Source organism: Spodoptera frugiperda, chromosome 18, assembly GCF_023101765.2.
Source record: "Spodoptera frugiperda isolate SF20-4 chromosome 18, AGI-APGP_CSIRO_Sfru_2.0, whole genome shotgun sequence".
NCBI classification, from domain to species: Eukaryota; Metazoa; Arthropoda; class Insecta; order Lepidoptera; family Noctuidae; genus Spodoptera; species Spodoptera frugiperda.
The window spans coordinates 3,806,672-3,834,411 of NC_064229.1; the positions used below are offsets into that span (position 1 = coordinate 3,806,672).

Genomic DNA, 27,740 nt, shown 5'->3' on the forward strand with positions numbered 1-27,740 from the left:
GAAAAAAAAATAAAAAAAATATGTTGGTGTAAGAAGTAAGAAGCAATGGGAATAAAAAAATATAATCTACTTTTAATCTAAACTAACACATTATTTACAACTTAAAAATACCAAAAAAAAAAAGGAATAAATACTAACTTAAAACTAAAATAAAGGTGTTAGGCGTGGTTAGGCGTCGAAGTACTCGTCCGCATCGCTGTCATTGGGGAATGTTCCCAGAAGACTGGCCGCATTGCCACGTTGTATGGCAATGCTTATCTTCTGACCGAAGAAATAGCCAGCCTTCTGGTCACGCGTAGAGTGGAATAACTTATGTGCAATCTCTTTATAAAGAGAATGTGCACCAGGACCCCATGGCCCAAGTGTTTCGACCCCAAACGGCTCAAAACAATAATTGCCAACTAAGTTAGAATATTTGCGCCGCTTGAGGTCCTCTGCCGCGGAAGCAGCCGCACCAGCGCATGCAGCAGTACTTAGAAGATGAAATGGCGCAAGGGTATAATATATAATATATAATACACCTTTTTAGACAAATCTCCTTCGGTATCTCTTACCTTAGCAACGTCTACAACATCTGTTACTTTATCAAAAACTTCGAAATTGGACTTTTGACTTTAGACGTTATAAATTTTTCACATATGTTTATTTCTTTATCTTTTTAAAATTTTAGTTGTAGTTAATCTGCTTTGTTTAAGTAAATTTTCATAATGTTTAATTTCCGAAGGCTGGTTAGGGTGACTTTTACAAACGCTGCGTCGTCGTACCACATATATTCCAGCTATAAGAAGTAGATCGCGATAGCTCGAAAGTCGAGTCCCCTCTCCGGTTTAATTTTCAGCTCGATCAAAAAACGGAATGACGTCTTGAATTCACTTATTCCAAATGAAGAAATTAAAGGTTGGTATTAAAATATGTTCTCCGTTTCTGACTATTTTTCTGCATTGCAAGGGGCTTTTGACTCATGAAACTCTGTTCTTTCCAACCTGTTACCTTCCACTGGACCGTTCGCGCAGGCAGATTTAAGTGACCTTTTTTGTGGAAGGAACATCTTCCAATAACTTCTCACGCCTGTTTTCAGTCGGAAAATAGTTCTGGATCTCTTTATTTGTATTATCTATTGTCGTATTTCATTTGAAAAAAATATTGAATAGCTAAACTAACCTATTTTCATAAGTATACATAATAATTCCTTTATAACCCTCCACACAAAAGTCCCTGTGTAGAGAATCTACCTTATTTATTTAGGTATTTAAAACATTAATCCAAAGTGTCTTTAGCAATGATTGAATAAGAAAATTTGTTGCCGCAAAAGCATACACCAAGGACATTGATTCAGTGTGCTAGGCTTACACAGGCTAATCCTGGCTTAATGTTTAAGTTTCATCTGAAATAAGTCGGATACTGGTCAAAACTTTTGTGAAACAGAGCAATAGCATTTGGATTTTGAAGAATAGAGTTTAGAAAGCAAAAAATAATGTTTATACCAATTTTTTAGGTGTATGGTGTGATTTACAAAATAAGTAAAAAATCCTAAAACGCTACCTTTAGTTATTGGTGTTATCAATAGCATGTTATGCTGTTTTTAAAATCGTGCGGATTTCACACTAGCCCATGATTTTGTTTCATACATTATGGTTGTGTATAACTAACACAGAAAATTTACCATAAGCATACATAAGTTTGTAAAAGACGAAGAATATTTCTTTCCAAGCAGCCTCTCTACCATTTCATCCCATAAGCCTTACGTCTCGTCTGCGCGTAGAAAATGTGGGTGATGGAAACAATTTAATAACATTTACTCTTAGGTAATACATACTTGTGTACGTGAATTCGGGCACTCGTTGACTACCCTCTGAATACAGATAGTCATTAGAGCAAACTGCAAAATAAAATTATAATAAATCACTTTAGATAATAACCTCTTTACAGATTTACAGAATACTAAACCATAAATAAAATAGAAAAGGAAAAAAATAATCGACAACGAGAGCAAACGTCAAATTCGAGAAAATGATTGACAGCAAGAAAAAGTTACAGGAAGACGTATTTTCTCACAATATTTTTGGATACTGTAATGGGTTTAAAATTAAGTGGTTCAAGAAGTTAAGATGAACAAATTGGAACAGTTAAAATTTGTTTGTATAGTAGTAACAATGAGCGCCGGTGTTGCATATTCGTACGGGATGTTTACAGTGCCTACTCCCTCACTGCCAAGGCGGAACACAAGTGGTGTCAAAACGGAATCTAAAGAAATCAGGACAGAGACAGCAAATGCGCTTCTCGTACCTAGATCCGCAGCTTTGGAAGTTTTACATAGTGGTAGCACAAACAGTGAAAACTCTTGAACAGAGACATTGTACGAAAATGTGATAAGCATACAATCAACCAAGCGAAGGGAAGTTGTAACTACTTAATTTGTGTTTGTTTTCTACTTTACATGATTTGTATACCTATTATATTGATAGGTAATATATTACGCTGAACATACGTACACTTATTTCTGTTATGTTGGTGTTTTATCAAGTAAATAGTTATAAAATGAAGTTATTAAATAATATTTTTATTATAATCGTCAATTTATAGTTTTTATTAAGGCAAGTTCCAGAGTCGCTGACGTAGGGATTGGCAAACTGGAGTTTGTAGGGTACATGGTATGGAGAGAGGAAACAGAGGCCAGGAAACAAGGTGGAAAGACGAACTGATAACGGTCGCATGGAGCAGGTCGCTTCCAACCAGCTGATCTGGAAGTAATTGGGAGGTCTATGTTCAGCAGGAACGTCTGGTGGCTGATTTGATGACGATAAAGTTCATTTCAGAATGCAGTATATGTGTGTATATAATCTATTCTTATTTTAGTGGCGTCCGTACTGTGGAATGATAGTGTTATGGTAAAATGATCTTAATCGAAAATTCCAATTCATTGAACCGATAAAGACTAAGCTGGTGGCATTGACATGCTTATGGTATGATTCATATCGCTGATAACTAGTTGACGCCCACAGTAAAACGAGATCACAGCCACAGCGTGGTGATGAGACTGAAAATGATAAGACTTGGAAACAGCATGCTTGCTTGATCAAAGGACGTTATGTATGAAGTTATACCAAACGTTCCATATTTAACTTTGTAGTGGTGACATAAAGTTGAAAATTCATTAATGTTTAATGGTTTAGCTGTACATATGATCATGCTTTGGATTCCAAACATTAGCGACACCTTCTGTGTTGCAGACGTAGTATATAGGTTATGTATAACATCTGCTTTCTATCAAATGGGTCGTAATAGCTTGCCAAAGTATTGTTTTATGTTAAACGGTTTTAAATGGGCTCTATTCTACTTTCTACCAATCAAGCCTATTTATTTGATTTTCATGATGGAGGTAGTTATGAAAAATAGATTATCTAATATCCACGGAATTCAGATTTACTATTCCGTGCCAATGTCATTATGTTCATCTAATCAGTCTGTACTAAATATCAGTTCGATCTGTCGTCTGGAAGTGGTTAAAATTCTTATTGCCGTATAACGGGGGTGAATCGAATTCAAAGCGTGAAATGGATACAGGAATTGAGTGAATAGATGTTTGAATATTTTCAATTCACCTCGTTTTCTGTATCTATTTATTCCTCGAATTCTATTCTATTCACCTCATTTTACCGTAGTACTTTTGATCCTAAAAAACAAAAGGGGCAAGCTAATTAAGTCTGTTTAATAAGTCTTTGTTAGCGACTTTGTACGCATAATTAATAGGTAAATCCTGTTTCCACTCTTCGTGCTCCCCTACAATCTCTCTACATTACCTATGTCCCAAGTTTCAGCTTTCCCTAGAAAGCTAGACCTATCTAGTAGTTTCGGCTGTTTGTTTTCTGTCTGTCTGTCAGTCAGTCAGTAAATCAGTCACTCGAGTTTTAATAATACTAGCTTCTGATCGGCTCCCATTGGTCATAACTTAATGTTTTATAGCCTCGATTAAAATAAAATGAATGAATAATGAACGAACGAGTTATTCCAGCGATTAGGGTGTTCAAACAAACAAACTTTTCAGCTTTATACAAGTAAAAAGTAAAATAAGTAATAAAATAGAACATAATAATTAATTAAAATAACGTAACACTTTTCGTTAGTGAAGTCACGACTTAAGAATCCTGTACAGCAGGAGAGGCAAAGAGTATTGATGAGAATTTCGAAAATCCAATAATAATTTAGCCAACTCGAGAATGGAAACCGAGCTGGAGTTTTTGACCACTTGATTATAGGAAGGATATGGGTGTTTGCGGGCTCCGTTTCGCAACCTTCACAGCTAAAGCAATGATCTCTATTTCATAAAGAAGGATGTATGCTTTCAAGACAGAACTCATACTATTAATATTCCGTTTCACTTTGCGCGTAAGCGTCGTCCCAAAAAGAAAAACAACTGTCATTAGTTGCTGACAGACAGCATAAGGTACTGACAGAGCAAGTGACATAGTCAATGCTGTTAACCAAATAAAATGAAGCATAAACAAAAATGTAACATTAAATTATAACCGCAATCTACAATAATCCTAAGAAATTCAAACATGACTTTTGCCGACAAACTGTATGACTTTCTCTGTTTCGGATCGGCTTTCGTCGTCGGGTATGCTTGCATGAGAGAAGTTATTCATCAATATTCATCATATACAGTCACTGGATATCCCATAAGGAGAAGAGAAGATGGCCTAATAGCTGACGATGAAGATGAAGAGGAGTGATGGCGTGTTATAAGTACTATTCCTTCTATTTCCACCAACCATATGCTTAGTTAACTTTAGTAATCTTCTGTGCAATTTGTGGAGAATGAGAGAGACTCATATCGTAATTATGATTACCTTACTTCATACGTTAACTCCGTCTGGATCTTAACCAACGTCCAGAGAGACTCCTTGGATCAAGATGCAGGTATCCGCAAACTGCTGATACTCATTGGACTGTAATCCTTTTGTTGTCTGCTTGTCTTTACCTCAATGTGTCTTCAATACAATAAACTGACTCCAAAATAAGTATGAAAATAATAACTTTTGTTTTAATTTTCAGCATAACATTGTTTTAATCCTTGTAGGATTAGGTACACATGATTAAAATGTAAAGTACTTTTTATCAGTTATGGTATGTGTCCCATATCTTCTGTGTTGTGTCCCGACTAATTATTTTATTCTTTGAAGTCTTTTTAATGGAATAGGGGGCAAATAAATAGACGGGTCACCTGATGGTAAGCGATCAGCGCCGCCCATGAACACTCGCACCACCAGAAGTATTGACAACATTTCATATTTTTAACATGAATGTATTATTATGTTATATAAAAGTAAATCGAAAACTAGGGCACCCATATTTTTTCATTTTTCGAAATTATGTACTTTTCATTCATAATTTCGAGTTTGAAATTCAGTGTATTCTAAAAAAGACGTAAGTGCCAAATTACGGTAGAATGGCGATAATACCTTTGCCTCACTTAGATCCGTAAAAAACCTAGTAGATGTCAAATGTACTGTCACTGACAGCTTGTCCAGTGTTGCCAACTTAGTGGAATTTCCACTAGATCTGGTGGTTTAGATATGTGTTTCAGCGGGAAAATATTGGTTTTAGTGGCTAGTGGATATTTTACTGGACTAGATTGTTTCAGTTAGTGGTAAGTTACAAATTAACCACTAACACTACTCGTAAAATGCTGTGTGATTTCTAGTTAAAAATACTTAATTGATACACTTGTTGGCAAGATAATATTGCCTACTCAGAAGGTACATATTTTTACGCACAATATTAAAGATTTTATAGGTATGAAATGCTATTTGGGGTACCAATTTGAAATTCACTTAACATCTATGAAACAGAAAGTACCACCGCCTGGTCAGGAAACTTGAAACTCATACTTGAAACTTGAAAACCAGAGTTCAGTATTTTAATTGCCCATCATACTTACAGAACCAATTTTTGGCTTCTGCGCAGGCAATAACAGAATCAAAACTTTTTTATTATTATTATTTATTTATTTATTTATCAAAAGGTACATACAGTTTTACACATTATCAAAAAATCGCCAAACTGTAAGACAGTTTTTTGAAGCAGTCTGTCTAAAAAGTCAGTTTATATAAAGAATATTTTAAAATATATTATATTAAGCACAAAAATCTAATAATACAATTAAAATAAAACCCTTTTAAATGATGTGCGTAGTTATTGAAAGAGTAAAGGGGGCCATGAAAATATTATTCATAATCCCTTTTTTAGATTCTGTGATGATCTTGAGGAATTCTGGTGGTTTGAGAGGCCGCTAAGATTTAGTGGTTTCTGGTGGTTTTCACGGCCTCATTTGGTGGGCTGGTAAAAATAAAGTTGGCAACACTAAGCTTGTCAAACTCGTTGGTGCGCTTGTGTTTGTGTGATTTCAGATTTTGTTATTTGTGTTGTTATAATTATATGATTCCTAGTTGCCGATTGCAGAAACTTGCCGAAAGTTGACTATTTAATGCTATTGCAATATTATTATGCAATAAATATATTGCATGCACGAAAATGAATGCTACAATTTTGCAGAAATACGTATTGGCAGTGTTGTTTTTGCAGGCTGGTACAAAACAATATTTTGGATCCTTCATTGGCGTACCTATATGTTTCATTGAAATCCATTTTATTGACGAAATAATGTCAATCAACAGTTGTGAATAATAACAATAAGCAGTGTGTCGATTCGATAGGAAAATATTGTGTAAAATCAATTTCGATTTCGAATGTAAATAAAAGTTACAGCTTCAAGTGACATTAAACATTGACATTTGACACTTGATGTTTTCATCTGAAACCATGATTGCTAAGGCAAAGGTAACGACTGCATTCTGCCGTACCTATGACGTCATCACATGTTTTGTGATTTTAATTATTTTTCTCAGAAATAAAAAAAAATATATGACATAAATATATTTGAACTCAGGATACGAAAATAAAGAAATGGTATTTTTGTTTCCATGTCGTATCAGTTTTGAAATGTCAATTTATATTATTTTTCAAAAATATGAATGGGATTACAAAAAAAAAAACATTTCAGAACGCGGCATTAAAATTCACAAGATAGATCTTGTCTAAAAAGGTCGCAACCCCCGATTATATCACTTTGACAGTAAATCAATCAAATTCGTATAGTAATTTCAGTGAAAATGTGTTATTCAAATCCATAAATAATGGTTTCATAACCCAAACAGAAACGTTTAAATTACCCATCAATAGAAATGCATCGTATAAGTCCATTTGCCATAAAAGACGCGTTGCAATTTTCAATAGCATGTGGTATATCATACAATTTTTTTAGTATCGTCTTAGATTATATTGATCCACCAGATTTGGACGAGCCATCACCCGATTGTAAATGTTGTAACAAATGATAAAGTTATGAGAAGGAGAACCGATAAATTGTGAGTGTCAAGGAATTTCTGGATAATGAAACATTGTTCGTTATGTATGAAAAACAAAGTGGAACAAGGTAATGTATCACAAATTGTAGGTAACTTCTCTCTTCTAATACTGTTTCTTTTACTACACTTATTGGTGTAACAACTTTTCTGGATAATGTCGGACATTCTGCGGGTAGCGAATTTTATGTGTTTATATAATCTTAAGTAGATTTTTGCGAATTAAACTGTTATCTGGATACAATTTGTGATACATTTTGGTTGGTAAACGTCTGGTTTTTTCATTGATCCTCTGTATACTATTATTTCATTTGTGAGATCAAAATTTACCCAATTAGGTTCAGTAGTAGTAGACAAAAAATTCTGGGATCTCAGCGCGGTTTTCGTTGCCATGGGTCTTTCTGATGAAGACTATTCTAACTACTTTACTGGGTCTCATATTTGTCTCCGCTCTGTTAATTTAATAGGTGAAACTTATAGCATGTTGTAGTATGTATTTACAACTCCCTACAGGATGCTGGGCGGGTGGTACAACATTGTCTTTCTACCTTGCAAAACCTGAGTTTAGTTAGTTAGTTAGTACCACTGCAGCCTAGCATAACCTAGCCGCACATTCTCTTGCCAACACTGCCATGTTCCTACCGCTAACCAAAATATAAACAAAATGTATTTACGGCCTTTATGTCGCACTCACACTCCTCTAAGCATCACTATTTTCAGTCAAGGGTTCTTTCAATAAATTACTGTCAAGCTCTGCATGCATAAGTTACTTCGATTATTAAAAAAAATACTGGGATGTGGCATTTTCTTTTCAGAGCTGCATTATATACGGGGTAATTGCACAACTTGATTCCCCCTAGTTCCTTCCATCGAACCACAAGACAATGGGCGAAGCGCCACCACTTTATGGTAGATATCCTACTCGCACGCAGCGCTTCGCTTCAAGCTTCCTTGTGCAAACTGCTAGGGAGTGGAATTCTGTGCCAGAGTGTATTTTCCGATGGATATAACCTGGGTGACTTCAAGGCTCCAGTGAATAGGTTACTTATGGGCAGACGTGCTCGATGGTAGGCCGCATCATAGCTTACTACCAGGCTAGATAGCGGCCAAACGTCGACCCATAAATAAAAAAAAAAAAACTCAGTCGTCTTGGATACGAAACGTCTAAATATTTTAACTTTACGCTAGCAACCTTTTTATGTATAGTAAGCTACCCAAATAAGGCCTATGCCCCAATAAAGCCTATTTTGAAAATTTCCGTCTTCCCGATTTCAAATTGTCGCCAAAGATTGTAGAAGTGTGCATGCACATTACTTAACTAATTTAAGCACAGCAAGCAACCCGTGACGCGAGTGTGGTGGAACCTGCAGTCGAAAACAATCACGACGTGGAGCCCATTTTTATTTTTATAAAATTCGGCCAACGTAAACTCTAAGTATTTTTATATTTATCAGTATACGACGTGCCGTGTTTTGTCTATAGGACAATTATACATTTAGCTATCTCCTCACGTGAAATAGCTATAATATTAGTGTAATACATATAATCGTTATTTTGTTTACCCATGTGCCATGTCCTAATAAAGCCTACACAAAAAATGTGTAGGCCTTATTACGACATAGTCGTTTTTCAGTAATATCATAGAAAACGGTTCACCAGCTTCTACCACAAGGAAAGTCCATTGAATTCGCAAAAGAGGGAAACGCTGTTAAAATGTAGAAAGAACTTCTATCACTATCTACGTAGTGGTAAACAGGGTGAATAGATACAGCAAAGGGCTGAACGGATATCGGGAAATTCTTCATAGTATCTATTTCAACCCTCGAATTCTAGTCATCCTGTTTTACCCGGTATACTGCTGCAGCCAGATATTACTTCCCAAGAAGTACGCACCATCTAAAGAGTGAATTAACTACTCGAAAGCTAGGTCGGTCGCTATATTGGCTACAGAACAAGAAGTTAGACTCATTCGTTTGGCTGATGCTGGGGTACCGATGACTTCAAAGATGTTACGGGGTTTTACATGATGAGAAACTCGTTAAGTCTGATCTATACTGACCAAAATTAATTAATAAGATCTCATCACATTTTTTTTTTTTTATGGGACAAGCCCGCCACAACCTCCCATACCGCTGCAACTCCTGTAAGCCAGGATCTACAGTAGATACAAACATGAAAACACCGGAACACTGAAGTCCGGCGCGTCCCAGGGAAATGAATGACTGTCTTGGATCCCGCAACGAAACAAATCAGAAGATGTTATTAGAGGAGAAGAAAAGAAAACGATAGTTTCCACTTCCCTCGGTGAATTTAATGCAGGAGACAGGATGACTTAAGCCTTAAGGCACAAAAGAGACTGCACAACTGGGAGAAGCCCAGTCGCCAAGCACCACGGAAATTTTACTTAAAACTAAAATATTAAATGCTAATACTAAATGGGTCCTATGCGTGAGCTGTTATACTTGCTTCCAATAATAGGTATGGCAAAAACGCCTAAACGCACGGAAATTTGCTCGAGACTCCACAAGGTCCGTGTAATAAACCACACCTGATGAAACAATTAAATTATCCAACATAGTGTCACGCTCAGATTGCCAGAGACCACACTCCCAGAGTATGTGATGGGCGGATTGCTCATGTTGTAACTCCGCTGTCGAACATTGGCACCATGGTGAATCAACGAGTTTAAATGAGAACAATTTGCTTTTAAAGTTGCCATGGCCAGTAAGAAATTGGGCAACACAGTGATCCACCTCCAACCATGTCCTCTCCAGACGCTCATGCACGGATGGAAAGAATTGATAGAGGTGGCGGCCCTTGGTAGAAGATTCCCATCTACACTGCCACTCAGTCAGAAGTTCATCCCAGACGTCCGTTAAAGGCTTGAGCAATCTATCAATTTTGCTTCGATCACGTTGTGCTAGAAAGTTTGCGGAAAAGTTAGGTCTCGCATTATAGTACATGGCAGCACGTCGCTGCACCTCAAGATCGACTGGAAGTAGTCCCGCGAGCACAGGTAGGGCCTCTGTGCTAACCGTCCTATAAGCCTTACACAGAAAGATCAAGGCTAGACGCTGACCTTGGAGAAGCTTTCGCCGTACCGCGCCTATTGTGGCCCTATCAGCCCACACTGGTGCCCCGTAGCACACGCATCCCAGGTAGGTTGCTCCGTAGATGGTTCTGAGCGTAAGAAAAGAGAGACCCCAGGTAGCCTTCGAAATTCGCGTGAGCGCATAGAAATTGTTTTTGGCTTTCTCACTAATAGTCTTAATATGTTCAATAAAAGAAAAGTTTTTTTCTAGGACTAGACCGAGATAGCAAACCGACTCCTTACGTTTGACGGGAACGTTATTGAATTTAATAGACGGCCATGATTTCAAATTTCCTTTAAGCAATAATTGATAGGTTTTATGGGGTGCAAAAGTTAATCGATTACGTTCGCCCCATCGCGAGATCCTACTGAGGCAGTCCTTAGCTAAATTCTCTAGTCCGGCTCGAGTATTTGATTGTATTAACAAAAGGCCATCATCCGCATATCCAGTCAACGTACAACCAGAAGGAAGGGGGGTCGCGAGCAAGTCATCAAACCCTAAATTCCACAGATACGGGCCAATAACCGAGCCCTGAGGACATCCCATTGACAACGACTTCGACCGAGAAAAATTACCAAGTTTCAGTTTTACAGAACCATGAAGAAAATAAGTGTATAATAGTTTGTATATGTTACTAAAGCAACCACGACCCTTCAGTTTAAGGAGTAGCATTGGCCACCACGCGTTATCAAAGGCACCGGAAATGTCTAGAAAAATGCCTACTACATATTTGTGCTCAGACGAAGTCACTATGGTTCGGACAGAGAGAGCTGCGTCTACAGTAGATTTACCCACAGTAAAACCAAATTGATTATTGTGAAATTTCGGTCCACCGGGCAGCAAACGAGGAACGATAAGCCGCTCAAGAAGTTTTCCTAATGATGGTAAAAGCGTAATAGGCCGGTATGACTTAGGGTCATCGGGTGGTTTATTTCCATTCTTAGGTATTATGCGAATGAATCCACGTCGCCATATACGAGGAAAGACGCCCTCCGCTATACAACGATTAAAGACAGACAGGATCGCGTCAGCCGCAGATTTGCACGCTTCTATTATCATTTTATTTGAAACTTTATCCTCACCAGACGATTTATTCATAGGCAACGTTTTAATAACAGTTACGAGCTCATTGATGGAAGGTAGATCAGACACCGGTGAATTGGGTGGTATAGCCGCCCACGACCTAATCTGTTGATGATAATCGCTATCTGTCTCGGATACATCGTCAGGGATGAGTTCATCGAGTAGAACTTCCGTTGTCTCCTCAATACCAGTGGTGTGAACATTGTTGACTTTTATGTTCTGTACGAACGCCAGATCGACGGATCTATTGGCTTTGAACTCATGGTACAGAGGCGACCACGGACCCTCGCTTTCCAGCCTCTGCACTACTCTCCGCAACAGGTTACCCTTAGCTTTCTCCACTGAAGCCCTATAACGTGACCTGGCAACTCTAAACGCAATCAATGCTTCATCAAATGCAAAACCAGTAACTTTACGTTTTTTTAGTCTATTTAATTGTTTGCGCGCTTTACGAAAACATTTACGTTGTTCGACTAGATAATTATTCCACCAGTCACATCTGCGCGTACTGGTCAAGGATCCCCGACCAAACGCAATGTCGGCACAGTAAGTAAAAGTATCCGACATGATTTCAGCACCTTCTTCTGCCGAAAGGTCTCTGCGAGTGAAGTCTGTGGCCTGAGATGCAAATAATAAGCTAAAGAAGTTCCAGTCCGCGCCCTTAGTTTTATATCTAAAGCCACTACTGCAAAGCGTTGGACCCCGGGGTAATCCCGAGACAAATTCGTACACGATCAGGCGATGGTCACTACATGACGCATCCGGTAGGACACGCCACCTATCCAAGCTAACGTCCGAACTAGAAAGTGTGACGTCAATACAAGATTCGCCCATTTGGCTGCAAAAAGTAGGTGGTGCATCAGGGGTGTTATGTATGGAGAGATTCATTTCGGCAATGAATTCTTCAACGGCACAACGCCGCTCCATGTCAGTAGCCCTAACTTTGCCATACCATAAGGATGAAGACGCATTAACGTCGGCGCCAATTATAATTTTGGAGCCCGCAAGCGACTGCAAGACGTGACGGAGGTGATGAATGTGAGGAGTAACTGAGTCAGAATATTGAAAGTAACAGCTCACAGCGTAAAGTTTAAAGTTTTCTGAGGCAATCTCCGCCACGGCACAGTGTGACGTCATTAAATTAGTTATAGATGTTACTGTGAAATTAGATGATCTCGTGACGTAAATTCCAGCTCGTGACCTACTGTTCAGCTGCACTACCCTGTGCCTTAAGTGGGCATTTTGATACTGTTCTTGAACAAGTACAATGTCAAGCTGATAGTCGACTATTAGTTTGTCTAACTCGGACGTCGCAACCCTGTCGTTATGTAGATTTAGTTGCCCTATAGTCAACCTATCCATATTATTATTTAATAGGTGGTGTTTAATATGAGTTGTTCGAGTTTAGCTTTGTAGGTGCCACACTCGGGCGAACCACAACGGTGGTCGTGAGGTTTTTGAAACGTTTGCACGCCACGCATGTTGGAATAAAATTTTTATTATTTATATGAGGGCAGTCGTGTGATTCATGCGCCTCAGCACAATTACCGCAGGTGGGTGTTTTAACCGTGCAATGTTTCCTAACGTGGCCGAACTGCTGACACAAGTGGCATTTAACTAATTCTACATCGTCTATGAATCGGCAAGTTGCCCAATCTATAAAAAGTTTATCTTTTGTCGTAACAAGATGTTTACGTATATTAGCGTCTAGTTCAATGCCAACCCACTTACGACCGTTTTGCAAAGTACGCCGGCGGGTAATTTTACAAGATTTAATAAAATCTTGCTCCTTTACTTCGATTTCCTTACTAATATTTTGACGATACAGTGAGGTCAAAAACGCGGCGTCCTCCATAGAACCCGGGATGTCCTTGACAAGGATACGCGGCCTACGACCTTTTGGCTTTTCCAAACGCAAACCGGCGGTACGAATCGCTGCTACGGACTCAAGTTTCTTTATCTGCCGCTCGTCAGCAACACGCAATACGACACCCGACTTCGCGGTTTTTTTTCTCATCACATTTATTGTAACCAGTGACAAAGTTTTCTAATAATTGAGATGTTGAATACTTACTTGTTTTTATTGAGGCCTTATTAAGACATAGGGTTCCCAATAAGGCCAAAGTGACACTTTACTTATTTGTGCTTACAAAAATGTAATTTTTATTTCTAAAGCCATTTTGTTTCCATTATTACAAAGTTTAATAAATAAATATAGGATTTTGAAATTATCAGCGCATTTTCATTTTAAACCTACGAGCTAGGTGGTAATAAAAATAAGGTAGGCCTTATTTGGTTATCTTACCTTATATCAATATGACAGCAAATCAATCAAAATGGTGCGGCGAAAACCATCCGAAGTCACAATGTCAATATCCTAAACAAAACCCATGCAATTACAAAACAATAGAAATGAGAGGGCCAGATCATGGCTTTCTTTTAATTAAAGATCTTACGCAACTAGGAGTGTCGTTTTACCTCTCGTACAAATTTTTCCAGAGCGTCCTAGACCACGTTAGTGTGCATAACCATCGAGATTTTGAAGAAAAAAAGCCTCGTCCTCCAGACGATGACTGAAAAAGTATGAGAAGAACCCAACAGATAACTGTAAGTGTCATGCTTTAAAGGATAATGCAGATTTTTTTGAGATAGTACACATTTTGTAGCGATAACAATGTAAAGCCACAAAATGTATAAGAAACTGCGAGCAACATCTTACAGCCAACAATCTGATTTAAATTTCTTTCTACGTTGAATAGACAGACTAAATTCAAATAGCAACATAACCGATCATAGAACAAAATGATGCATAAGAAACAGAAAGGTAGATTTTTGTTATGCCAAGTAAGTATAAATTAAATGTTATAATTACTAGATTAAAATTGAAGTATAAAGTTGTATATCGTATTCGTTAACTAATTGTTTCTGTTGGAAATCTTCCAACAAGTGAACTAAAGTTTAAGTAATTTTAATATGAAGTGAAACTTATAGAATGTGAAATTTACACCCACAGGATGCTGGGCAGGTGGTTATTACCTTGCCCACTCTTTTTTTGAGGGAAAAATCATCCAATTGTTTCTCCCGCTTCGGGTGAAGCGAGAGAGAGTGTCAGACTCTTACTGACTAAGAACCACTCTGTTCCTACATCTACTTTGAGCTGGAACACCCGTAACCCTTTAGGTGGTCCGCAACTCTGGATTGGGCATCAGCTCTATTGGGCCCCATCTGTGGTATCTAGCCCAGTCTAAGATGGTACCACTGCAGCCTGACATAACCTAGCCGCAAATTCTCTTGCCTACACTCTCTTAGCAGTAGGAACATGGCAGTTCTTACCGCTAAAAGAGCCTTCAACCAAAATAAAAACAAAATATATGTTACGGTTTTTATTCCACACTTGATATGCGTTTTTCATTTCAAAGCTGCATTATAAACCTCAGTCTTCTTGGATCAGAAACGTCTAAATATTATTACGCTAGCAACCTTTTTATGTATATCAAAATGACAGCAAATCAATCAAAATTCACGCCAAAATGTTAATAACCTATACAATAACCTGAACAAAACCAAATACAATCACAAAGCCATAGGCATGCCATTAAATCCCAGCTACTTATTGAAGGATCTCGCACAACTGGGAGCGTCATTTTACCTTTCGTACAAATTTTTCCAGAGCGTCATAGACCATGTTAGTTTTCACTCCCATCGGGATATGGCAGAAGAGGCTCCACCATCAGAAGATGATGAAGACCGCACTACCGTATGGAATAAACCCAACTGGTGGGATAAACGAAACCGATAACTGTAAGTATTATGCTTCAAAGGATAATGCACAGTTTTTTATGATAATACTATCATAATCAAAATGCATACGTGAAATAATGAATACGGACAGATATCATTACCGATCATAGAATTATATTAAATTTTTATATTAGTAAATTGAAATAAAATCTTTACGCTTTACGCTACACAATAAAACGTTGTGTAGCGTAAAGAATCAAATGTTTATGTTTTTCTTTAGGTGGAAATATGTAATTAATTATTTGTAGATTTTCAACAAATGTACTTAGTTTTAGTAAATTTAATGTGAGGTGAAACTTATAGAATACTGAATTTACAAACTTACCTTCAGGATGCTAGGCGGGTTATATGATATAACATGGTCTTAGTATCTTTTTTGAGATGGGAAAATTATCAAATGACTTCTACCGTCTTGAGTGAGGCGAGAGAGTATCAGACTCTTACTGACTAAAAATCACCTTGTTCCTACTCCTGATTTGAACCGGAGCTCCCGGTTTTTTTTAGGTGATCCGCCACTCCAGATAGATCACTAGTTCTGTTGGGCCCCATCTATGGTATCAAACCTGCCCCCGAGCATAACCTAGCCGCAAATTCTCTCGCCCAATTCTATGCTATGCTGCGTGAGAGAGAGAGAAAAATATATTTTACAGCCTTTATGCGGCACTAGAGTTTTACCTTACATACAAACACTATTTTCAGTCGTAAGCTTTCTCAATAAATTGCTGTCAAACTCTGCATGCATAGGTGCCTCAATTACTAAAATATATACAATGTGATAGGGGCGCGACTTCTAACCCGTTAAGGCTGAGTACTACGTCTAATTTTATCGACAAAAGTCGGGGGTCGAAGTGGTTATTAATGGGTATGGGATTGGAAAATATTTTCATTTCAGAGCCTAAATAAAATCTCAGTCTTCTTAGATAAGAAACGTCTAAATATTATTACGCTAGCAACCTTCTTACATAAAGTTATCAAAATGACAGCAAATCAATCAAAATCATGCGGCGAAAACCATCCACGCCAAAATGTCAATAACCTAAATACAATAGAAATAAATCAAATACAAACACAAAGCAATAGAAATGGGGGGGACATATCCCAGCTACTTATTGAAAGACCTTGCACAACTGGGAGCGTCATTTTATCTGTCGTACAAATTTTTCCAGAGCGTCATAGACCGTGTTAGTTTTCACTCCCATCGGGACCTGGCTGAAGAGGCTCCACCTGATGACGAGATAGACTGTAAAAACGTATGGGACGACCCCCACCGATAACTGTAAGTAACATGCTTTAGAGGAAAGGACAGTACACATTTTGTAGCGAAAACAATGTAAAGCCTGGCGCCACAAAACGTATACAAACTGCGGGCAACTACAGCCAACAACGGATTTTAATTTCTTTATACATTGAATAGTGTTCCATATAAAATTCCATGTGCCATGAACTAAATACAAAAATAATATGATGTACCATGATAAAAGAACTAGGCTTATTACGGCAGTAGGCTCTAGGCAGTTACAGGACGCGCTGGGTAAAGAATCCCCTCAGGTCCTAGCCGTCGCGGGAGACACTCCGGGCCTCGGGGATCACACGGCGGTCTCCGGTCACCGGGTGTGCGTTCGGCGAGCAACGGCAGCTCACCGCCCGACCACAACCAGACCCCGTACACTGGGTCTGTAGCGTGTAGCGTTCTGGACACGCTTCAAAAACCATCAGACCACCACAGATGTGGCCTAACAGGGCCACTGCCTGATACGGCGCCACGGAAGGCTTAACGTGTTGTCGGGGCTCCGACTCGAAAGGCTAGAGTAGGAACGAAGTGGTTTTCAGAATACTGGCACTCTCGGGCCTTACTCAAGACCCTCTCTCCTCAAAAAAAGTCAGACATCTATAGTTGTAAGGATTGGAAAATAAGTGGATATTTGCTAAACTTTATCTATTAGGTATTTAACTTTGTTTGATAAACCTTGTGGTTTTAATTTAGCAATAGTTTTCCGCTATTTCTAAGGTCCTCAGTAGTGAGGACTCTTCACTAACTGTTGGCACATTTATTGGGAATATTATTGGATGAGCATGCCTACTTGCATACAACAAAGATGGAAGCAAAAGAGGTTGGAATCCAGTCCACACACAATTTTCTTTTAAAAAAAATTGCTGTAACCTTGACAGATGTTGACGTAAACGCCAAAAAAAATTATTTCTGAAGAAGATGACAAAATTATCCCGGATAAAATTTTGCTACGCTTAATGCGTTTCACAGTTAAAATAATACGTACGATAGCTCAAAATTTCTAGTCATGGGTCGAGCGTTTTCCATAGCTCACGATGTTTTCTTCTTTTCTACGTCGTTTATTTTGTCGTATAAGGCAATGCAGTATTGGATAAGGAAACATCGTACTCGGGAACAGGATCTTCCCGGTACTGCTACCCTCCATAACGAAGATGCCGATGCCACGATGTTAGGACGGTAGAAGTAGGTAACAGATTCATTTGTATTGTACCTAATTTTTACGCAGCTTAACGCATTAACCGCCACGTCGAATACTGGTGACCGCCGCTTAGCGGAGGATTTGCCTTCAACAGTTTTCTTTTGGCAGTTAATGCTTTAAGGCACTCTCCGGCGCGATGGAGTCGTGTGGTTATTTCGAATTGCTGAAGATCATAGAGCTTAGAACTGTGATACTGTTCTGAATAGGCTAGAGGGCTGATGATGTATGTAGTATATACTAAAGATACTGAAGTCCAAATGTCAATTACTACAATTCACACTCTTCACTCTCTAGAGTGAAGAGTGTGAGATTATCCCTGCTGAGGTTTTCCCAGTAGGCTACAATATGGGGTTCTTAAAGAAGGATGTAAATAGGTTTCTTAAGGGGCGGCAAGGTGCGTGTAATGCCCCAAGTGTTGCAAGCGTTCATAGGCCATGGTAACCACTTAACATCTTGTGGGCCATGTGGGTACTTGCCAACGTCGTGTTATAAAAAAAATATCTGTTTATTTAGGTTAGAAATACAATAGTTCTAGTTGAATATTTCCCATCGCAGCTTCTAGCTAAGATACATTTTGGGTAAAATACAAACTTGGAAAAAATACGAAGTATCTTTTACACGATCTACTACATCGTAGCATACTATAGATGGTAGTGTCCCAGTAATTCCATTGTTGGTGTGAAACGCATCATGAATTGGTCAGTCAGTCAAGACGGCTGTTTCTCTTGTCAGCTGTGCGCTCCTAGTACGCTGACAATGATCAATTACATTTCTACACTACAATACGGTTTTCCTGACTATGTGTTGTTTATTTTGTTGGTTTAGTAAATCTGTGCTAGCGATCACAGGCAAATTTACCCTATTCACGTCTTTATTAGGTCTTATTCATTTATGCAAACCTGGTATGTTTATTCATTATTTTATGAAAATGGAATGTGTGCTTAATTTTTTATTATAATTATTGCAGGATGTGACCTATTTTGCAGGTAGTATGTAGGTCAATAGATATAAGATTCATAGCTCTACAGGCGTTAGTTCATCATATTATTATGTACTTTAAAAGCATTGATGACAAAAGTACACTACGAATTGTGAAATAATTAACACCTTTGCTATTTTTGGTAATAGAATATTTTATTTCTAAGAAATATTTTATATTTTTTTCGAAATTAATCAAAATAGTAACTTTTATGTGAAAACCCAAAAATTAAACATTGTTTCTCAATTTGTCTGAAAATTTGGACTTTTGCCAGTTTGGAGGCATTGATATTTTGCCGTCGTTATAATAAACAATTTATCCATTTAACTCTTCACATAAATAATAATTTACTAACATACCTTTTTTCGTCTCTTCCTCCCAGGATAAGTATTCAGAGGTTGCGGCGGTGGTGGTATGTGGTAGAAATATGGTGGCGTGTACATCAAGTCTTCGAGCCCTGGAGTTATGGGCGTACCCCGTGATGGGACCATGGACCGCACAGTGCCATACAAACTCCTGTGACGAGTCTTCCCGTGAACATTCATCATCACACCGAATTCACACTGGCTCAACAGTTTTGCACGATTACACGGTCACGTTAAGAAAATAGTTTTGTGGAAACTGCGCGTAAATAAAACAGATCACATCGACCCGTAAGTTAAGATAGCGAAACTCAATCTTAAAGTACAACTTAATTTTTATATAAATAAAAAATAAGCTACCGAACTATTGTTTGTTTTTTTTTAAGTAAGTAACGAGGTTGTCTAATAGATAAATATTTTAAAAAAATATTAAGATCTTTAGTTCCTCGTTTTGTGGACGTAGATTGGGTAGACGCGAGCGGCCAGTGTTGTCACTGTTTCAAGTTTAGTGCGTGATTCGCGAGAATGCATTGTTTCATCGTGAACACGTTACATCTAATTATCATAGTTTATCTGCTTTTTCCAATAGGCTACGTGGAGCGCAACGTATCGACATACTGATGTTTGAAAACGTATAAAAAGTGCTCACACGCAGATGCGCGCGCCGATCCACATCGATAGTTTTAAAAAGTTGTCGTTATTATTTTATTTGTGTTTGATTGTTATTTTATTAGTTATTGTTGTTTGATTAATTACTGCGTTAGTCGATGCGTGTTTTTTAACTAGTTTTAAGTGCTTGGTTTCGTTTTCAATTAAGTGTCTCAATGATTGAATGATGATTCATAATGAAGATTCATCTAGATTTTCAGACTTCAACTGTATTTGGTATTGGTGCAGTATCAAGAAATCATTACTTATTTTTTATTCACAGGCAAGAATTTAGGAAATAATTATCTCTTTATTTCTTCTTCATACACTGAACAGTTAATGGTAGACGGCTTAAAGCATTATCTAACAGTCAAATAGAATATTTAGGTATATTGAGCATCTAAATTAGCACAAATATGTTATCAATATCTCTTAATTGCTGCATGTGTTTGGTATTCCCCGCATTAGCAGATGTGGTATTGAGCTTGGAGGGGCATATTGAATAGTGTAATTGGCTTTTTGTACTGTTCCATTGAATTAAATAATTAAATAATTTAAATTAAATATGTCCGCTAGTGGACGAATACGGGTTGATTACGATCACGATGATGACCCACACATCGTTTGTAAACCTACTTTGTGCTATGTTTATGTTTTTTAGTTTCGTGTGCTATATTGACTGGGTGACAGATTGGCACTAGGTTTAATAAGTTCAATAGGTCACAGTGGTCATATGCCGCTATACACTGCACAGAGGCTTAAGGAAGACACATAGGTTTACATAGAAGGGTGTCGTAATAGGCGCTGCACCATGGGGACTCCGGATTTGGTCTGCCAAGATGCAGATGGTGGCCACCAGAGAGGATTAAGCAAGGTTAAAATCCCACACTCCATAGTCTTTTTCCCCAAAAATTTGGCGCCTTTTGTAGGTATACCGTCAAGAACAAAAAGGAGGTCCAAATATACGTCAAAGGCAACTGATTTGCTTTTTGTCTTGAATTTTGTCTTGTATCGTGAATGAGTTTAGAAAACAATAACACACACACAATTACAGCCTGACCCAAAGTGTTAATATTATTTCTCTGAGCGGGAATTATTGATCCTTCGACGCATTGCGTGTAGCCAGTTCAGCCACTGCAACTGCCAACCAACAAACAAATGCAGTTACAACAAGTGTTACATGGAATGTATATTTTATTTAACAATATGGGAATACATAACTAAGCAATAAGTGCCAAGTTACAACAAGAACATAAGTTACATACATAGTAGTATTCATGTAGCGTTTGGCATAGAGCCAGGAATGTTGGTTGCCGATTTCTTACAGACATAGATAGGTACTATGTGCATGTAATGTTGTTAAGTACAGGCTTATAGGTACCTATATGGCGAGCATTGAGTCGACACATGTTGAATGTATGAAAAATGTGTTGTATGAAGTCAAGATACTATCCTATTCCATAATAGAATGGCACAAATGCCCCTACTTTACTCATATGGAGAAGAATTGAGAATAGATCAATCACCACGGTGCTTGCCTAATTTTGAATCTCTCAGACTCAAGAAATCTTAAAATCTTTTGAATAGTATCGATATTGAACTATTCAACATATCCATAAAACTCTGTATTCTACGATGAAAATAGTACCTGTTTTGATAAAAAATAAGCTAACTTTAACTTATGAATAAAACCTTTACAACTATTAACTTAACGCCCTCTAGCGGATTAAACCGGTATCAGAATACGACCACAGAGAAAACTTCACCGCTTATTTCACTATGCCTCGAGCTACATAAGCGCGAGTTCGACTATTAAACTCTAGATGGCGTTGCACGCCTAGCCAACCTACTTGATTGACCGTGAAACTTCAAAATAAAAAACGTTTTGTCAAAAATGGCGGACCAACAAAAAGTAACATATAAATAAAATTAATAATGTATTTAGCTTCTGCTATAACGACCACGGTCGAAGAATAATTATACAACAACAAAATGGCTGCTGGGACGGCCGCTGGTACGGCTGTTAAAGCATTTTTCACCTATATTTTCGACACAGTACACTGCGCCGGTATCAATGGCAGGGATAATGGATTTGGTAACAATTATGTTTGGGCTGGATCTTTGGAATCAGGTCTCCAGATAGCCACACACCACAGGAAACCATTGATGGTGATCATTCACAAATCGTGGTGCACAGCCTGTAGAAATTTAAAGCCAAAATTCGCCAACTCTCCAGAAATTCAAACGCTAAGCAAACACTTTGTTATGGTCAATTTGCTTGATGAAGAGGAGCCGAAGAACAATGTTTTTGCTCCAGACGGGACTTACATACCCAGGTACACGTTACTTTGCTCTAAAATCTAAAATCTACATAACTTATTACTTGTGGACAAAACCCTATCACCGTCTTTTGATGTTAATGACCTAGAGTGAATTACAAACTGTTAAGGAGTTCCAACAGCTGTTCTGTCCATCTTGAAAGATGAGGAGTACCTATTTCTAAATTTCTTATGTTCAAAACCAGAAATTCTAAAGTATTTCTTACTCTATTTTTATAGTGAAATAGAGTGTAATCTTAATTTTGACTTCCTTCAGCCTGTCGATCAACCCAATCCCGTTCCCCAGAATTCCGATTAATAAAACTTATTAGTATCTTATCTCTTTTAAATGCTTGACCTAAAACTAAGAATACAATAAAAGGTCTAAGTTATACCTTTCTTTTTTTTATAATAACGATTGTAAGACATATTATATGACTTAAAATAACGATTTACTCGCGTAAATTTATTGAAAAAGCTCTGCTTAAAAAAAATAAGGCATTGCACGAAGTTTCCGCGTCACCGCACGCTGGTCATGAGGCAGAGTTTCTCTGTGACTCGAAACTAGTAGAGCTTTTTTCAGTATATTTACATACGTGAGTTAACCGTTGCTTTTTGTCAATTATTACTTCTTCCTTGCAGAATTCTCTTCATTTCACCAAAAGGTATGGTGGATCCCGATATAGTAAACGAGGAAGGAAGTAGCCAACACAAATATTTCTACAGCAAACCCGAACAAATTGCCAAGTCTATGAAGAAAGTTCTCGACAAATATACTGAAGAACAATTCGATGTATGACGAGTTAATATGTAGAAAAATTGTTACAAGAGATGAAATCTACATTGAAATATAAACCTTAGATATAGAGCTTAGATTTCAAAATGACTCACATCTCCCTGTTGAAATGTAAAGAGTAAATTCTTGTTGTTGTAGTGAACTGACACCGAATTTGTTGCTTCCAGGATGCGCGGCGTTAGATCGACAATATATTTGGCAAACTGTGATAATGATAACTATGATGACACTGTAATTTGTACTAATAAACGTTGTAACCGCGTATTTATGTGTTTTATTTCTTTGTTGATAACTTTAATGTGACAAACTTGTAAGGTGTTGCTTAATTTGTGTTTCGAAACGTAAACAATGCCAGTACCCTTAGTAGTTTGCTTTACATTTAAAAAAAGGGTACTGTACATTTTACTATCTTTGCGTATTACTGAGATTATTATTAGTTTCCTGATAGTATTTCATGACCAATTTTCATGTTTTCTAATAAAATAACGGATTGATTTTGGCAAATAGGCTCAAATATTCTCGCGCTTTATTGGATCCGCAACTGGGAAAGTTATTGCAAAATTTTTTAAGAGACAAAGTGCACTTTACACGTCAATTATATAAACGTAAAAATAGAAATAGTGTATAACCTTGATCTTTACTTCTACTACTTATCGCTCGTATAAGTTAACTGTTACATTTCAAATCAATAAGCTTTAAAGTTTCGCCGGTCATAGCGTGTCTATTATTCCTGCAGACTGCATGTTATAATTTCAGATATACCTAAAATAAAAATTAAAGTACTTACATCTTCGACGACGGGCTCCACGTACATCTCCATGGTGTTGTTGAGTGGTGGGAGTGGCATCGGCATGGGAGATGCCGCCGCCGAGGACCGGCGGGATATGCTGTTGCAGGAGCATTGTGACACGGACCGCCGAGACCGGGGAGATTCTCTGTGGACAAGATGAATAAATGGTCTGTTAGTTTTTATCGATACTTTTGTAGGCAAGAAATCTTCTTGATGATTTGATTCGAAACTTTTCCTTGTGGAACTTTAGAACAATTTTTGTTTAGTTTTGTGTCCTCATTATAATATGTGCATATACTTATATATGAAATCTATAAATACACCATGCTCTTTCGAAAAAATGTCTTAATTGTATGTTATGAATTTTAATAAATTGAATATTACTAGGTTTTCATTTTAATGAATCTTGGGTTATAAAGTTATAGCAGATTGGTATCTAAATAACTATTGGAGATTACATACTAATGGAGAGAAGCTCTACTAGTTTCGAGACACAGTGGGACTCATGAGTCATAAGCAGCGTGCGCAGACGCAGCGACGTCGCAGCCTACCTTGCCTAGCCTGAGTAGGCTACGCGACGTCGCTGCCTGATTTTTATTTAATTGAGAATTAAAAAAATTGACATTTAAGTAGGTTAAGTAATATAAAACACAGATAAACGACCGCACAATAACACAAAATCAGAGCTACAATAGATTTTCCTAGATTATGTTTCTTACCTTCCTCTTGCCTTCAACAGTCAATTAAGTGATTATGTGCATCACAAGCAGTTCTAGCGATGTTTATGTATAACTCCTGATTGTTATGTGCATGTGTTGTACGTGGTTACATAGAGGTAGTTACGGTAAACCACATTCCAAGACTAACAAGAAAATAACAATGTTTAAATTGGAACTCATATATGTGTAAGAAAAATGCAGTAAATGATATAGTACCGTAAAACGGAGTGAATAGAATTCGAGGGGTGAATAAATGTTGGGAAAATGTTCTAACATCTATTCACCCTTTGAATTCTATTCTCCCCGTTTTACCGATATGCATAGTGATCCTGACAATAAAACCTCACAGAAAACCGACGTGAAACAACGCTTGCTTGTGTTTCGTTGTGTGAGTGAGGTTACCGGTTACAACCCTTAAATTCCTAACCCCCAATACGTGTGTTCAAGTGTACATAGGCGACAGCGATTGCTTACCATCAGGTGATCCGTCTGCTCGTTTACAGACTTATTCCAGAATAAAAAAAAATCTATCTTTGGACACTATCTCTACAGCTAGACATATAAAGAAAGCTCCATATTTCTTCCATTACATAACCGTAGTTCCAAAACATTACTATGGGACAATACACCATTGACACATCACTACATATTATTATACATGCAGAAACAGTGCGTTGTCATCGACAGAATATTAATTACTATACATTTTAATTAGCCATCGGTCATCAGACGCGGGAAGCCGTGGGAACTGGGCTATAGAAAACAACTGATGTATTTGTCACCTACCTGCTAATTATAACTTTTCGTTATGTGTCGATATTTATAGAACTTTATGAATATTTTAAAGGGAAGGGAAAGTTGTGAATATTGAAGAATGTTTTTGATCTGTTGATAGTTAATATGGCTGTATGTATACAATGAGGGCTCATATCCCAAGCATTTGTAACTCTCAGTAATCCAGTGAAATCTTACATCAGTAGCTCGTTAAATATTCTATAGTACTTCATAATATTACAAATAACTAATACAAAATAGGAACATTACTAGTGCTACAAGAAGGCATGAATGAACCCTGACGTAAGCCAAGCTTGTAAGACACAATACCGTTTCTCAGAATTAGGCTGCTTTTCTACCAAACATATTCGTTGGTACACATAGCTTAGCACTGGTGGAAACGGACTCAACTAAGCTATGTTTTTATATGGAGAGAAGCGTGCTATGGATGGTTTCCCGAATCGATACATTGCGTACACGACCTGCGCATCGTCCTTGTACAGCTACATAACTTAGTATCATTTGAAACAGTCACATATATTCACAGCTTAACTATTACATCTTCGTAGCATAGCTACATAGCACATCTCTTGTGGAAAAGCACCGTTAGACTCAACTTTTAATAGACCAATTCTGTCAATAGAAAATAAACTACTCTGACGTAAACGAGTCCATTAATCCTACAACGGATCGACAGACGGATGCGATTGAGAACTAGGAATGTTTATTTCAGCAGCCAACCAAAAAATTTTGACAGAACTCCCTCCAAAACTGTATAAATAGAATCGTGAACAAGTTAATGAGTCCTTAAATCGTGTAGCGGCGTGAAGATTGGCTGTAAAAGCGACTAGTTGGGAGGCATAAAACGTTAATGTACCGTCTTTGTGGACTTCTGAAACTACATCGCGAGGAATTTCTAATAGCTAGTCAGTAAGAATAGGTTTGGTATATTTTTTATGACGGCGTAGTCAGCAAAGACCATACGGGATCAGAGTTCTATAGAATTGTCTACGACCACAATCGGGTTGATCTCCAAAACGGGCGTGTTCCTCTGATCGCTCTGGCGCTTTTCAGATATAGATATTTAATGGTGATTATGTATCCAGTTTAAAATAACAAAAACATACTATAAGCGCCAGAGTACGCCCATTTTGAAGATTGACCCAATGCAGTTTCTAATCTATGTAACGATATTTGCTTAAGTATCTACTCTATTAGATCAGTCAGACATAAAAGAATTTTTAACTAAAACATATTTCAAAAACACCACAATTTCAAGTCCACATTAATTACCTTCTGCTTCTCCGACACACGTGGTGAGAGGTCCGTTCACATCTGCATCTAACAGGCACGAAGTACCCCAACTGGGGCAAAGGCCCAGGCTCCGTTGAGTCACTCGAGTCACTCCACTCAGGCTGGCTAAAAAGCCCCATGTCCAACGCAGACGGCATTTTGAAGAAAATTCAGTTCTTTTTTTAAACAAACACTTTTTTATTAGGAGTGTAGGTTGCCAGTTGCAATTTTATTTGTTTTTTTTTATTATTGAAAACTCTGTTGATTTTTTTAAAAACACTTTTTTATTACGAGTGTAGGTTGCCAGTTGCAATTTTATTTGTTATAGCTACTTCCGCGCGGTTTCACCCGCTCTACTCGGTTCCTTTTAATTGTAGCGTGATGTTTTATAGCCTATAACCTTCCTCGATAAATGTGCTATCCAACACAAAAAGAATTATTCAAATCGGACCAGTAGTTCCGGAGATTAGCGCGTTCAAACAAACAAACAAACAATCAAACAAACTCTTCAGCTTTATAATATTAGTATAGATTTTATTTTATTTTATTTGCTGTTCCTTCTCAGTTTTTGCGGTCTTCTATAAGTCATGCAACACTATTATCATAAATTGTAAAGTTAGACCGTTTATTTGGACACACTAATCTCTTTAACTTGCTATCGGATTTGTACAATGCCCGATTATAGAGGTTATGGGTTATCTAACACTATTTAAGTACTTCTAAACTGTTTCCGAAATTTAAATCCATAAGTAAGAGATATATTAACACTCATATACAAGTGATATATATAGTTCAATCATACATTTCTGCACACATTACAATTAGTGTACTTTTTTATTACATCATAGTCATATCATCAGTTCTAGATACTATGTTATTTTCAGAATCTAAATACGAAGTATGCTGACACTTAAATCAAAGAAAATCTCAAATCCTTCACTTGAACACTTTATCGATACCACAAAACAACAACTCCAATCCAAACTATTGAAAAACAATTAGAAAGTTTTTAAAAAGGTCCAATTAACACACGCTCTTGTTTATATTGATAATTGTCTACTAATTACACTCTTTGAGTATTCAAACACGTGTCAATTCCAGAGAAATTACAGCAGACACGACTTACTTTTAGAAATTCAGTACTACAGAATGAATTTAGTGTACAAACAATA

General features: G+C 37.5%; 2 protein-coding genes and 1 long non-coding RNA gene across 18 annotated transcripts in view; 2 read left to right on the top strand and 1 right to left on the bottom strand.

Moving 5' to 3' along the window:
- LOC118277837 (tight junction protein ZO-1) overlaps window positions 1-27,740 on the bottom strand; it is a 140,005-nt gene that overhangs the window by 55,733 nt on the left and 56,532 nt on the right. For 6 of the 8 annotated variants that reach the window (XR_004783796.2, XM_035596796.2, XM_050700340.1 and 3 more), the window contains exon 3: window positions 23,780-23,927. Coding sequence is in view for 7 of the 8 variants with exons in the window: in XM_035596796.2 (XP_035452689.2) it covers window positions 23,780-23,927 (148 nt within the window). In the remaining variant the exon portion in view is untranslated. Of the gene's footprint in view, window positions 1-19,227; window positions 19,417-23,779; window positions 23,928-26,568; window positions 26,827-27,740 lie in introns of those variants that run through there. The other 2 variants (XM_035596799.2, XM_035596800.2) reach the window with 2 other exon arrangements.
- Window positions 559-19,594, top strand: LOC118277841 (uncharacterized). Of its 8 annotated transcripts, none has more exons than XR_004783801.2 (7): window positions 559-897; window positions 1,930-7,495; window positions 8,240-8,333; window positions 14,099-14,206; window positions 15,270-15,400; window positions 16,567-16,676; window positions 19,251-19,594. It is a non-coding gene; the product is annotated as an uncharacterized LOC118277841 (long non-coding RNA). The 8 variants fall into 8 exon arrangements; XR_004783802.2 differs by having other exon boundaries at window positions 8,240-8,257; XR_004783800.2 differs by having other exon boundaries at window positions 560-897; window positions 1,930-7,427.
- LOC118277840 (thioredoxin domain-containing protein 12-like) lies at window positions 21,732-23,256 on the top strand. 2 transcript variants are annotated; one of them, XM_035596805.2, is made up of 3 exons: window positions 21,732-22,214; window positions 22,839-22,989; window positions 23,160-23,256. In XM_035596805.2, exons 1-3 carry the CDS (start codon window positions 21,871-21,873, stop codon window positions 23,172-23,174), a joined length of 510 nt encoding a protein of 169 aa, XP_035452698.1. In that variant the 5' UTR covers window positions 21,732-21,870; the 3' UTR covers window positions 23,175-23,256. The 2 variants fall into 2 exon arrangements, with proteins under 2 accessions (XP_035452698.1, XP_035452700.1); XM_035596807.2 differs by having other exon boundaries at window positions 22,839-23,256.

Excerpts from the sequence above, each read along its gene's own strand:
- LOC118277840 (XM_035596805.2), top strand. The coding sequence starts at position 21,871 with ATGGCTGCTGGGACGGCCGCTGGTACGGCTGTTAAAGCATTTTTCACC. Across the intron at positions 22,215-22,838 it reads GACGGGACTTACATACCCAG|AATTCTCTTCATTTCACCAA; the intron begins GTACACGTTACT and ends TCTTCCTTGCAG.